Source organism: Mya arenaria, chromosome 4 (genome assembly GCF_026914265.1).
Source record: "Mya arenaria isolate MELC-2E11 chromosome 4, ASM2691426v1".
Lineage (NCBI taxonomy): Eukaryota > Metazoa > Mollusca > Bivalvia > Myida > Myidae > Mya > Mya arenaria.
This window is the reverse complement of record NC_069125.1, coordinates 49591673-49607331: the sequence shown is the minus strand read 5'-3', so window position 1 is coordinate 49607331 and position 15659 is coordinate 49591673. Positions and strand designations below refer to the sequence as shown.

The 15659-nt window shown below is 34.1% G+C and overlaps 1 protein-coding gene across 1 annotated transcript in view; it reads right to left on the bottom strand.

Annotated features, from left to right (window-relative positions):
- Nucleotides 1-15659, bottom strand: part of LOC128232811 (homeodomain-interacting protein kinase 2-like) — a 36262-nt gene continuing 20603 nt past the window's right edge. Inside the window, exons 9-13 of the mRNA XM_052946557.1 lie at nucleotides 12842-13054; nucleotides 12295-12395; nucleotides 11804-12112; nucleotides 8706-9383; nucleotides 1-8421 (exon numbers count right to left, since the gene is read on the bottom strand). Coding sequence (XP_052802517.1) covers nucleotides 8094-8421; nucleotides 8706-9383; nucleotides 11804-12112; nucleotides 12295-12395; nucleotides 12842-13054 — 1629 coding nt within the window. The 3' untranslated portion in view covers nucleotides 1-8093. The remainder of the gene's footprint in view (nucleotides 8422-8705; nucleotides 9384-11803; nucleotides 12113-12294; nucleotides 12396-12841; nucleotides 13055-15659) is intronic.

Sequence of the window (15659 nt, the reverse complement as noted above, 5' to 3'; positions counted from 1 at the left end):
TTTATAGACTGAATATAATCCATTTTATTTTTTCTATTGATCCCAGGCAATTAAAATATAGCTACAGATACATGTGAAAGTGAAATCCACAAGGTCCTACAAGGGCAGACAGGGTCCACCGTTGTTTACATGGCTCTCTCCAGCATGCTGGCAATAATTAAATTATTAATTATAACTAAAAATTTATTTTTTTTAATTTTGAATTAGTTGATTTTTATCAGAAAGGTGTACAATAATTTTGAATAATTAGATACATTTTCAACTCCAGGCTACTGACTGCAGACTGAACCACATTTACTATGTTTCAAGGCTGTACAAGGATCACATTGAGCGGACATGTACATGTGGTATGGACCAGCAGGTGGAAGGAGCATGTGTGTTAGGAATGAGGTATTGCACACATCAAGATAAACACAAGACTGTCTGTGAAAGCCAAGTACAGAACATTTCAATGTATCGTTTCTCAATATTACAGCCTACTGTATCAATATACAAGCCATTTCTTATCAATTACAATATACAATGCTAATTTTAATGCCAGAACATATTCCAATTTATTAGAATTTTCCTACAATAAGTAAAATCAAATTAATGTATTTTATTAATTGTATTCATTATAAAAAAATAAACACTGAAAATCAAATAGCTTTTTCACCAACAATAATGAACCCTAAGTCATACTGTTTTATCAAAAATGTTTTATCCTTAATAAATGTACCTGGTAAAAATATTCAACCTCCATTTTAACAAGTCACATTTCTATATCAGTTAACACTACATTTTTCGATGCTTCCACAGTCAGCTGTGTTACAAACAATCCTTTGAAACAGCCAATCAAAGATACTGGATAAAGAAAAGCTAACAGTACCAAAAACATATGGAATACAACAACTGTTTAAATAAAGATTAAATACTTTAGCTCATGATTCAAAAGCTATGTAACAATGATAACTAAGTGCCGAGGAAATTATAGAAACAATAATAGAATATAAGCATTAGGTACCATAGTGTCAAAAATTCATTTGATATAATATATATGAAAAAAATAAAATTGAATAAAACCTCCCATAATTAATGTTGTTTTTTTCTAATTTAAATCTAAAAAGTGATAAAGCTATTTTTTTGTTATATGTTAATAATTTAAATGGAATGTTAAATAACAGCAAAAATGGAGATAAAATGTTTATCTTGGAAAGAAAAATAGGTCATACATATGACGAAGTTATGCAAACTACCCATTTCAAAGCAGATTTTGCAAAATGTTTGCTAAATAAAATTAATCCGTAATTGGTAAAATAGAAAAACATAAAGCGCCTATACATAACTATTTTCTATAAAGAAACTGTTCAATTATCATTTCCTTGTTTTCATTTTGACTAATTCTATCAACTTCCTTAAACTAAAAAATCGCTTTCTGTTTCACTTCCTAAAAGAGATGTACATGTATAACATATTTGTGTTGATAAAATATTTGTTTATCTAGCATAGTGAACAGTGCTAGTGTCTCATAAAATCACAATAAAACACTTAGAATTATATTAAGTAAAGCATACAACAGGAACCTTTTCTTATCATGTTTATTATTTTGTTTCTATTCTAATGACAGCTTGAGATCAAAGAATTTGACGTTACAAGTTACAATGATAAATGAGGCAATGTAAATTTCTGCAGTGCCAAACAAAATACTATTAATTTTAAGACTGAAGCTCATTTGTGAGGTATTTTAAAAAAAAGAATATTTTCAGGAGGTCTCATGCACTTATCCAACTAAGCTGTATTTTTTTGTTTATATTACGATATCTGCATAACTATTCACAACAATTTCAAAACACAATGTACAGCACATAACATGCCTTTAATCAACAATGCCTAGCAATGCTTATTGCCCTACAGAGAGACGCTTTATATTTGAAGATGATTTCAACTACACTGTACACTATAATTATATTGCAAAAGAAATACTGCTTGAACAGCGACAAAAGCACTTCACTACCTATATGAGTCACTGCTGGTACCACCAAACATCCGCAAGCAAACCTCCTTCATTGGAGTATTGACAAGCCTACATGATACCCATCGATCCAAAATATACCAACAAAGGCAGAAATTAAAGTTATCAATTCAAAAAAATGAACTATCACTTTCTTATGAAGTGATTGGTTAAATCAATGAAATAATGGAGACAGATAGAGAACACCATAAATTGCTTTTACAGTCTTTATAGTTTTCAAAAATATGTCAATACAAAAAGTAAACTCATGATATGTAAATTATTTTTATTTTGGCATTTTTTTCTCTCCAAAGTTCAAATAAAGCTGTTAAATATCTAATGTTTCCCAATACAGGACTCTAAAATTAACTAACAAGTTTTAATTAACAAGTTTTCACTGAATTCCTATTGCTGCATATGTAGGTATCTTTTTATGGGACTATTGAAGCGTTAAGTCTTACCATTTAACAAGGTATCAAGGCTACTTACAGATATTTGATAATGCACAGCATCACATGTTATATTGTCTGTTAGCACCAACTACATGTGACAACGAAATCCATGAAATTAGAAGGATTGTACAATAGTCTGGGGCGATCCTAATGGTAAATTTACAATATGTTCAAATTTTCTACCGATGATATGTGACACAGTAAATGAAGGCTGATTCCTATGAAAACAATCACCTGGTCAATGAAAATGACTTCTGTAAGACTAAATCTAAATAAGTTCAGCATAATAAAACTATTCATTAAGATGCAATTAAGATAACAGGGTAAAATATCCATTTCAAATTTTAAAATATTTGCTTCGTTTATGTGAGCAATGGTTTGATGCATAATGATATATCTACAATAGATGTGAACAACAATGACTGGGATGATTTAGGCACATTGATAACAATCATGGAGTGATGTAAGTGCAGCAATGGAGGTTTCCAAAACAAGGTCTACGAAGAAGTTTCAAAGTGAATTGGCAATCAACATAAGTTGCCTTTGGTCTACAAAGAAGGAGAAATATGTTGCCATCTACAATGTTATAAAGATGGTTACTTTTAAGTAAGCAGGCCTTTTTTTGTTTTGTCCAATACATATAGAAACCACAAGTTGTAGTTGTTCTTCCTATGTTACAATTGATGTTGTCAAAATAAAAATGGGATGGATAAGAGCTTAACTATCTTTGGATTGTACAAACCTCCATTGCACTAAAGATGATGATGCCGATGATAATGAACTACATGAATATAGATAACTCTACCATAATATGTAATTATGATGCTTAAATAATTTGATGTGTGCAGACTGTGATTACAATGCATTAAAATGCTTAAATGGTGGGTGTTTGGTAAAAATACTTACTATATGAGACACAATATACTGTTACACATGCTAATACCAACAAGAATGCTTATATCTATGACTATTAATAATTATAAGTGTTAATTAGCTTCCACACAAGTAAATGGCACAAAATACACACAATCTTCCGAATAAAATACCATACTAAATCAACACCAACTAAACCTATTTAAAACTGACACAACAACTATCACATGGGTGACATACATAAACATTACATGTGAAAAGAAACTGCAAACTATTTACATATAAAATGCCTGGAATTTGAAAAAAGGGAACTAAGTAAGACCAATAATAAAACCAAACTTCTAGATTAAAAAGCATGCAAATATGCACTAAAATGGATTTGATAAAAATCAAGTTACACACCCAACCCCAAACTTGATAAAAGAATTCAAACAAACATGAAAAATGTTCAATTTAAGGAATAACTATAAATATTATGTAAAACTGATTAACAACAAGTGTGAGAATAAACTACATTAAATGCAAAATGTGTTAGTAATAATCTCAATCAGCTATATTCTAGACCTAGTACACTATATACACTCATTCCACTACACAGCACAAATGAAATGATAACAAAGGCGGGACTATTTAAGCTATAATATGCAGCGAGACATCTATACTGACATAATTCACAGTCTGTTTGTGACAAAAAACTTAGTAACTCATAATAGAACGACTGAAACTTCCTTGCCTACTATTACTACATAAAAGGATTACACATAACTTTTGACATGATTAGTTGTAGAAACAGTAAATTTGTGAGGTAAAATGCAAAGACAACCTTTTCATTGGGGGACAATGATTTTTACAGGCTAACATAATATGTTCATGCATGATTTTATATCAACCTACATCTACATGCAAAACAAAATCTTATTATCGTCAAAACAAGATGAAAATGATGTTTGTACAGACTTCAAGTAGAATACACCTAATACACAAAATGAAACTAAATATTTAAGCAATTAAGTATAAACTAATCCTGTCCCAAATTGACTACAAACACTAGAACATGTGAAGAATGAAGACATAATCTAGAATAAATAGTTAGCTAATAGCACCAAGACTGCACTAACAGAAAAACATTTGAACTGTTTCAAGCTAAGCATCTACAGTTTGGCATTTGAGAATGTCTTCCATTTACAAGAGTATATTTGTGACTGACCAGTTGTTTAATGCCGAAAAAATTGCTTAAAAATGTTGCACAATCTACAAACATCTGTGAAACTGATGCCAAGATATTAACCAAAAAAATATTCCTTTAATTTTCTGGTAGAGTACTCTAGCAAGCGCTCAGGCCATCATATCAGACATGAAAAGATCCAACACACAAATACAGTCAAATACACTTGATAGTCTGCTAGTGTTACAAGTTAAGGTCTCCTAAACAAACATGACTGTTCTTCTTTACGCTACATGTACATAAATAATAATAGCTATATCTTATGGAGTGAATGACTACAAACCTAATTATGTTCTTCCTAAAGAACAAAGTCTATTCACTTATACTGAATCATAAACTATAAAGACTATGTTTAAAAGAAATGCATGGTATAATGGTCTTTACAATGACAATGAAAAACAAAGATGAGTATAACTAGCTACAACTGCTTAACAATGAGATACTATTCTTATTATTAACAACAAACTGTACAATACTGAGAAAAGCCGGGCACTGTAGTGCCGAGAATAAATACATGGCAAAATGAACACACCAGGAATTATTTCTAACATACAAGAATACACCACTACAAATCTGCTGCCCAGTAGGATAATGTACAATATAATTTGCAATTTAACTAGACAATCAACTATCAACAGCTTGAAACAATAGTTCGTTAAAATTTTTTGTCCAGTCTCGAAATGTCAATGCCTTATTTGATATTGCTATGGATTCATTTAGAAAGAGCATTTTCATTAAAATTCATCATGTTATTGTCGTTTTTGAAAACAAATTTGTTGATAAACAGCATATTTCCATGATGCAAATAACAACAAGTAGGGGATTGCCTATTACTCTGACAAAAGACACATTTACTATGTGCATATGGTCATACCCGTATCATTCATAATCAAGATGATTATGGTCTCATCAAAACTGAACAAACATACTGTCACCAAAGCTTATCCTGCAAATACCAGTCATTTGAATCTGGTATAACATTAACAAATTACCAAAGGGTGTAAAATATAGCAGCAATTTCATTCATTCATTCCAAGTTAAACCATTTCTAAATGGGTAGGGGATGTTAGCAAATGACGACATGTAATACATACACCTACATTTAATAACTCGGGCAAAAAAGCAAACTGAGACAGGTTATGCACTGATTCCATGTTAAAACAACTGTTTATTATAACCTAGTACCAAAATACATCACCCCGACACTCCCTGAATAGATGGGGGATGTTAATATAATATATTTCTAGAAAGCACTTTTTAAGTGCACCAAACCATTTAATTACATTTAAATCAAGTAATTACAAACCAACAACAATCATGAAAGACATCAATATGAATACTTCAACTACCAAAACGTACACACACAGGTCAGACATAACACAAGGAATCTACATGTGCTAAGATTGTATCAAAATGATGAAGAGAAATGCATTCTCTAGGCGAATTACGAATGTGGCAGATTGGTGTAGACGAGAAGAGAGATGTTGGCTGAGCCACCGGTTTGGAGCTCTGCTGTGTGACAGTGGCCTCTGTTTGAACAAGACCGGTATAGGCACAGATCAGTGGTTACAAAATAAAGACGGAAACGTTTTAAATAATTTCTATCATAGATAAGTGAAAACTTCAAAATTATACAGCCAAATATTGTAATTTAGGTAAAATGAAAGTGCCAAGCCAAAAACAGGTGAGATGATCATTTCGTAACCAAAGAAGACATACCTTGCAGAGTAAGTCTTGTTCAAATCCTTTTCAAAATGTGCCCAAAATAGAAATCTACTGTTTTCTACATAAATATACTGAATGTGGCCAACATAGTATGCCTTATCTTTCAAAGTGCAATTCTGACCCTATCAGTATCACATTCGAAAAAAATCCTGGTCCCTTACAATCTTTAAGGGATCATTCTTTACAATTATGTACAACATGAAGTTTGTCTCGAAAATAAGCACACAGTCTACTCCTTTAACATCTAAATTTCTGCTAAACCACTGCATTCAATGCTAACTCATTAAAATGGAATACTGTGATAGACAAGAACTGCTCTACCTTACAATGGAAATGTCCTCAAGTGCAGCCAAGATGAAAAAAATAATGTGATGAATTAAATATTTACTGATTAATGCAGCTCTAAAATGCCCTTGCTTGATGATTCATTGACAAAATATATAACATTGATTTGATGAAAAGCATGTACACCACCCATTATATACAAACAACAGTTGAATTTATGCAAGACTAGTGAATATTTGATTTTAGATTTCCAATAGCTGTATGAATAATGACCTCATCTTAATTACAAATCACATCCAACATGACTTTAATATACCATTTCAGTAATTTACTAATTTGTTTGAGTGGAAATCAATGTTACAGTCCAAATAATCTTAGTCTGTAAACAATAATCATATCAAATAGATACAAAGTTACTAATCACTCATTTAAAGTCGCGAATCACTCTTATTATCCATTTTAGACAACAGATGTAAGTCAATATAATGTATGAAAAATTATGTACAATTTATAAATGACTATGATACAATTTCACTATGGTGGGAAAAAATGCATAATATACAGAAAATATGTTTCAACCCCAAATGATGGCTACCACAGAGCATAACAATTAAAATAGTTGAAACACCTTCCATTTAAGAAACGGGTTTACGGTTATAATACAAGTGCTCCAAGTAGACCTAGAGTGCTAAATGTTAAAGCAGAAGTACAAAAATATGTATCAAATACAAGCCCTATATACATACCTCTTTAAGAACAAATCTGATTACGTGGTTATAAAAATATTAAATCATTAGTGACCTTATTTGGATAATAAAATTCAAAACATAAAAGTTATGTCATTTTTTTTTCATTATTGCAAAATTAAACATAAAAACTTGGGACAAAATTACCATATAACCATAAAATATTTAATTATTGTTGATTCGAACTAACCACTTAAAAACTCACCAATTTAGCATACTATTCTATCCCTATAATACAAAATGAAAATGAAGTCATTTACCCTAGTTTGCTATGAATAAAAAGTTGCACTTGCTAGGTATGATGTTCTGTGTGAGACAGGTAACCAATCACAGGTGTCCATAGGAGCAACTCATTTACATATGATAACATGTATATCTAACATGTACATAAAACGTGCAGTAAGCTCAGGCAAACACTTATACAAATAATCTCACAAGCATTTAAAATGGGAAAAGTAAAATATATACAACTATGATTAAAAGTAATACATTACATGGCAGTTAAACACTAAATAGATAACTTAAAACTACAGTTTCACATGTTAAAAATATTTTATACACCTCTTTTTAAACTCTTGACTACAGAGGTTAAATTAATTGTGCTAAGATATCTTAATTTGGGTTATACAATAAAATAATATTAGGTTATTTAAGTTAAATATCAAGAAAAAAAACTAATATTAACAGGTATAATAATAATACACTATAAGTAAACATCTGATGTGTTTTTCAAGCACAGACAAATATAACACAAGCTTGAATTCTGAAGTAGTCACTAGAAAATGTCACACTTTGCTTTATCCAGCAAAGTACTGGTAAGGCCTTGCTTTTGTGGGGGATAGCTGGTACGATGTGTAAAGCCCAGACGACGTATTGAGGGCAGGATACTGGCCAATCTGTGAATGATATGTTGCAGGAATCGATGACGTAGTCTGCAGCACTGGGTGAACATGAGCTGGTAACGGATGGGCTGCGTACTGCACATGTCGTGGGCTCTGGTGAGCTGGTGGTGGTGCTATGGTCGGGGAAAATGGCCCGAATTGACTGATAGCAGCAGGGATGCCCATCTGAGGTTGCTGGTGTGCAGGTAACAGGTAGTGGTGAATCGGGCTAGCCTGACGTCGCCTGGATAGTAAAACCGCATCAACATTTATTCTTAACTCCCATTTATGTTACATTCTACAAGCACCATAAAATAAATCATTTGAATAGAATACATATAATGCACAAAATCAATATATTGTTAAGCTGTATCTGGAAATATTTACAAAATGTAAACAAAATATGATCTGTTCAAGTATACAAAAAAAAAAGATTTATGTATTGTTTTGACTCTTAAAATAAACAAATGACATTAAATTTACAATCAGGAAAAGGTAATTACAGGAGAAAAATATCTTGATAACTACCTGTGCAGATCGACTTGAGGGGCAGTATTGAAGAGGACAGCAGGCTGGCCTAGCTGCAAGCCTGGCTGGGCAGGAGAGAGCTGGGACAGACTCCCTCCCGCCTGTCTGGTCACAAACCCAAGGTTGCCCATAGAAGTAGGGAGCTTCTGGCTCTGGCTGGTAGACCCATGAAATGTATGCCTGTTGGGGTTATTGCTCTGCCTCACAGTTGGCGACACATAGGCAAGCTTCCCCTGCGCTGCTAACAGATTCTTCTCCATCTCCAGAGAAGCTCTCATATCATGCCGGGGACTGTGGTCCTTGTATTTGTCAGTCAATTGATGTCTAGATGCATGGCTGCTGAGTTTTCCAGTGTTTGCATGCGAGTGCGAAACTTTTTCTTGTTTAGTCGAGCTCACTCTCATGTTTGGAGGAATCAGTGCAGCCGTGTCATCCACTGATGTCCCTCCAAGCTGACTTCCAAACAAGTAGGCGTCATTCAACATGTTTGTCTCAATGTCCTCATGTTTGATAGGTGTGAGCATCACCTGGTGTTTCGAGGTGAGGCCATCTGCCGCTGCATGGCTGATGATGTTCTTCCTGGCTGTAGAAGTGTCGAAACTGTCCCCTACTGCTGTTCTGTCAAGTAAGGCAGGATCTGGCAGATACTGACCAGCAGTCAACTTCTCTTTTATTTGCCTAAAAATAGACACCAATGAATAACATATTAGATCATAAGAATATAGGATTAATATATGCAGGTTAGGGAAATAGATACTCTGAAACTACTAATTGTTTGCAGATTTTGAATCTTGCCAGTCTTGGAGGGAGTGTTAAGCAAGAAAACATAAATTTTTCAATTCATTGTAAGTTATTGTTAAGTTCATACAAATTTATTTTAAAATTTGAAAACAAATTAAATCCCTGACCTAACTATGATAATAAATTAAATCCCTGATCTAACTATGAGAATGCACCTACAATGAACATTCTTAATGTTCAACTTTGACATCTCAAATTTCTTTCTTTATCAAACTTTTGACCAGTCCCGATTTTTCCTCGTATTTCTATTAAAAACAATTGTTAGACAATTTCTGTACATCAAAGCCAAGTTTCTCAATGACAAAGTGATATTTCGGTCCCTTGGGTCTAATTTCTCACATTATTCATCAGCTATGTCATGGTGCAAAACAGGCAAAATGTGTCAAATTTTATAACGGTTTGCAGCTTGTCCCTTCTTGTATGTGATGTAAGATAAATATTTACAAAATGATAATTATGGTTTGGTGAATAATTGTTAAGTTTAATAGATTAAGTTGGTAATTTGTGTTGTAAAGGAACAGGCACATGTAACTTGTAAGCCTGTAAAAAAAAGAATTGTAAGCTGGTAGAAAAAGAATAGTTTGATGCTGCTTATGTGTATGAGTTAAGAAATACAGAAGAGGTCTTATAATTTCAGCAATTTTAAATGACCATAAATTGGTTTATAAACATATATATTCAATGTTGGTGTTTTTCTTATGTGATTGTTCAAATTTTACAATACATGGAATATTCCATGTCTTGAGGCAAAATCAAACACACAGTTCTCATGGACCTATCTGTTTACGCATGGAAATTTACTCATTATGGCATGAACTTAGAATTGAAACTTGACCAAGGCTTATTTTAACTTTAGCCAGAAATTTGTGAAGTACATATTCTTATTTTGACAGATTCCACTCCCGCCAATGAGGCTATTACAAAGCATGGCATTGTGGATAGAAATAAGAAACATTAAAGTATAAAAATTAATTAGATCTTTAAATAACTTTTGAAGTCCATTGGGTAGCTAACCACCACTTTTGAGTTTAATTGGGTAACAGCATATCAATTGGGTATTCAATTTTTCGATACCCACTTGTTTTGGGATGAATTCGGTACTTTCAACAAAATGTTATTCACAGTAAGAAAACTCCTACCTGTGACTATATGGATACATTACATTGAAAACCAGATGGTGATTTGTATAGTACATATGAATACTTGTTCATCCATCACTTGTCACCTTAACATTTCCATGGTTAAAATGTTCTATAAGCCAAGATCATTATGAGCTTTGCAATCAGTTACCTAACACAACCTTTTTGGTAATCTTGCTCTTTTACATTCTTTAACAGCCATTGAAAATTCCGTTACTTGGCAACATTATTCTTATCAGTGTCCTGAAACACTTTTGTTTTCAGTATTTCGCCTTAAAATGTCTTTCATATGAATAAAAACCCAAGTCAATTTCATTTGCCACGATGTGGTTTGACATCATTCCCATATCCAAAACAGTCTTGTCTGAAAACTCTACTTCTATAAAGCAGTGTTCTCGATAAGAACCAGCTGCCGGCCAAAATGGACGGTTCAAATGGCAATAGGACCGGTTCAAATTTGAAAAACTAAATGAATTTTCATTAGAATAAGTAAAAGCTGGTCGGTTACTTTACTATTTGAGACGGTTCAACCAAAACATATTGAGAACCCTGATAAAGTATAATAAATATAAGAAGATTTGAAAAACACTTCGGTTTTTCAGTGTCAACGACCAATGACGTTTGATTAAAACTAGTTTAAAAGAAAAACATGCCAAAATGGTTAACTGGGTTTATGCACCACTAAATTTCAAATTGTGTGATGCTTATTGTATACATAAGTAGTTCTGGTACATATGTATATGATTGAGTTTTCTATACTTCAACTGCAAAAATGCAGTTTATCTTGAGCTCTAATTAATACTCCGAAAAATAAGCAAGATATCCGTGTTTCATGACTGTAATTAACAGAATAAATTTAATACTGGAAAACATATATAATTGTAAGAAAACTAATAAAAAAGTAACACTGAGCAATCCGAGCCAACATGTCATATCATGTGAAAGGATGCATAGAGATGTGCCACATGGTCGATTTTAGGATTAAGGAAAGCTTTTATCAAGGTTCCTATGGCTTCAACATAATGTATTTCCACTGTATGTTTAATGCTGTTAAACATTATTTTGCTTCAGAATCTTGTGATTTACCAGTTATGCTAAAAGTAAGTGCCTTATTCTGTATATGATGTTCTACGAATTTCACAGACATAAGGTGCATACCCTCTGACAGCCTTATTCTCCTCATCTTCTTCACTGTCGGAGCTGATGGTGATCACACTAACAGACGGACTAGGAGAGTCTCCGATCACTATGGTCTGTCGGTGGTCACGCCGTGAACCATACTTCACAGGTGGCTCGGCCCAAGAGGCAGGAACATTAGTGTCTACTGCAGGTACCACCCCACTACGGGTCCCAGCAACAGCGGCATTGTTGTTGTTGTGATTGTTGTTGTAGTTCTGTGGCGGAGTGTTCTCCTTCACTCGCTTCTTTACTGGGGAAAGATGTGTGGAGGCCTGCTCTTTTGTCACTCTGTAAATGCATAAAATTAATACTCAGTATAACCATAAAATATGGAGCGTTGTTTCACACAATTTAACTTAATATTAGATTTTGTTCATTATGGCAATATTATGGTCTCAGTGGAATTAACTTGTTTTCTGTTTTTAAAAACTAAGCGGCTTGACTCTAAAGCTCTATTTGTACAATGATACCTCTGCTTTGGGAGCCTCTTGCTGGAGTGGGAGGATGACTGGCGACTTGTTGCAAGGCCAAATGGCATCATACCAAGGTTCCATGCCTGGGACTGCGCATTCTGAAACATGGTAGAAATAATTAAGAGTCGTCACTCACTAAATTTCCATGAAGGAAATGGACAGCAGGAATTGTAAATTTGCCCGTTCCTGAAGTCAGGAAAATCTGTCACTTAAGCCTGTTTTATCAAGAATTTCACATATTACGGTGTTTCTTTAGTCTTACAGTTATATAATTTTCTGCTTGAAATTAACAGGTATTTTTGGTTCCACATGGATTTTTTGCTTAAATATTTTTGCATCTTTCCAGGACAAATGATCTGGTTTCCCTCCATGATATTTTGTGTCCTTGAGATCCAAGGATACCATAAATGTCAAATACTGTATACTTGTAAGAAATGGTTCCATCACACAAAATGAAATGTTCATTATACATACATAAGTCTGGCATATCAGCTTTGCACATAGTTTTTAAGCTTTCAACTTGAGAACAAAGAGTATTGCATACCAGCTGTGCGAGCGAAGCCTGATCAAAGCCGTCCAGGACAAATGACTGTCTCCAGTTGTCTGAGAGCATGTGTTGGTGGGCAGCAAGATTGTCAGGCAAAATCTGCTGGGTGACAGGCCGCTGGGAGGCTGTGCCTGCTGTCAGGCCTGGGATCTGTTGGAACGGGGCCACAAGCACCTGTTGTCCACCTGGCCATGCGTTCATCTGAGCGCTCTGTAGATATATGACACTCAGGGTAATGCTACATCAAATATCACGTACTTGTCCCCCTCATTTTTTTCACCTTATTTGTTTGCTACCATTGCAAAGTCTGTGAGATAATTCTATTACAGTAAATGAAGCAAATTCACACCATGCATAATACAATAGCATTTTCTTATCAGGCTTAAGTTGGACTTAAACTTTCAGTTTATTACTTTTTCACCTGCATCATAATTTATACACATTGTTTTTTCACTTAAAATGTCAATAAAGGTGCTGCTTTATAGTCAGTAATATTGTGATTCAATAACTCAGACAGAAAATGTGAAACGTGAAATCTGAATACAATATTCAGTTTTTGTTATGTCTTTGTTAAATCATGCAATGGAAAAAGTATGAAAATATCCCTTCAAAAAGTGTACATTTCTATTCATAATAGCCACACAAACTTGTTCTAGATAGCCACAAACAAATCAAAGTCAAGAATCTATGTATTCTTGCACACCAGAAATGGATTTCCGGTGAATTTAGCCGTGCTCGAAAATTCCCATCTAGCACATATGGTAAACGAAAATTACATTTTGTCACTTCGATACGGAACAATTAAAAATATTAAACTATTAAGTATTTGACATTGTAACTATGTGCCGAGACGTCAGTTAACAAACCTGACAAACGCTTTTTGGCAAAAAAATACGCAAATGTGTTTTCTGCATCAATTTTTCCACATATTGATAATATAAGGTTTGCAAGAAAAAAGATCAGCCATGTGCTTTTGACATGCTGCTTGGTTGGGAACACTATATTTCTATCCGGACAAGAAACACGTGATAAGATATTATTAATAGCCCTTTGGAATACTATGCATTGCTAGACTATTAAATACTAAGCAGATTATCCATTCAATCTACACTAATATGAATTTGTGGCTATCTCAGAAATAAAGGGACCAAACCCAAGCCCTAAGGGTCACATGCTGTAAAATGCAAGAGAAATTGGCAAACCTTAACCAACCATCACAGACATTCTTTCATCTTCTCCACATGTTTCTGCTGTCATGACTATTATTAACTCATTACAAAATGTTGATCTACAACCTTATCATTGTCCATGTGGTTGCACCTAGCAGAACAAGAGGCCACACATACCAGAACATGTGGCCACACGTACCAATGCATGTGGCTACAAAAAAGTATGTATGGCTACACATATCAGTACATGTGTCTGCACAAACCATTTCATGTAGTTTTACATACCAGAACATGTATCTCCACATACTTGTACATGTGGCTACACACACCAGTACATGTGGCTACACATACCAGTACATGTGGCTACACATACAAGAACATGTGGCTACACATACCAGTACATGTGGCTACACATACAAGAACATGTGGCTACACATACCAGTACATGTGGCTACACATACCAGTACATGTCGCTACACATACCAGTTAATGTGGCTACATATACCAGTACATGTAGCTACATATACCAGTTCATGTGGCTACATATACCAGTATATGTGGCTACACATACCAGTACATGTGGTTAAACATACAAGAACATGTGCCTACGTATACCAGTACATTTGGCTACACATATCAGTACATGTGGCCACACATACCAGTACATGTGGCTACAATTACCAGTACATGTGGCTACACATACCAGTACATGTAGCTACACATACCAGTACATGTGGATACACATACCAGTACATTTGGCTACACATACAAGTACATGTGGCTACACATACAAGAACATGTGGCTACACATACCAGTACATGTGGCTACAAATTCCCAGTACATTTGGCTACAAATACCAGTACATTTGGCTACACATACCAGTACATTTGGCTACACATACCAGTACATGTGGCTACACATACCAGTTTATGTAGCTACACATACCAGTACATGTGGATACACATACTAGTTTGTAAGGCTACACACACCAGTACATGTGGATACACATACTAGTTTGTAAGGCTACACATACCAGTGCATGTGCCTACACATATCAGTACATTTGGCTACACATACCAGTACATGTGCCTACACATACCAGTACATTTGGCTACACATATCAGTACATGTGGCCACACATACCAGTTTATGTAGCTACACATACCAGTACATGTGGATACACATACTAGTTTGTAAGGCTACACATACCAGTACATGTGGCTACACATATTATAACATGTGGTTACACATACCAGTCCATGTGGCTACACAATCATATTAGAACATGTGGTAACACATACCAGTACATGTAGCTACACATACCAGTACATGTGTCTGCACATACCAGTACACATGTCTGCACATACCACATACATGTTAATTGTTTTTTTGTTCAATGTTGTTTTTTTAACAAAATCAACACACAAAATAATCAAAAGAAAACCACTGCACAACATCCTGTTCAAAACAGCCCTAAAGCATGTCGTTTTTTCATATCAACTAACAAAAACAATGGCCCATTATACACAATTGTTCAGTGTTTTAGTGCATCAACCAGTTATATTTCATGCATAAGTTCACTGCAATAGGGCTGTTTTGAGCTGTAATGATTGATGGGGGGGATAAGAAACACAAGATGTTACTA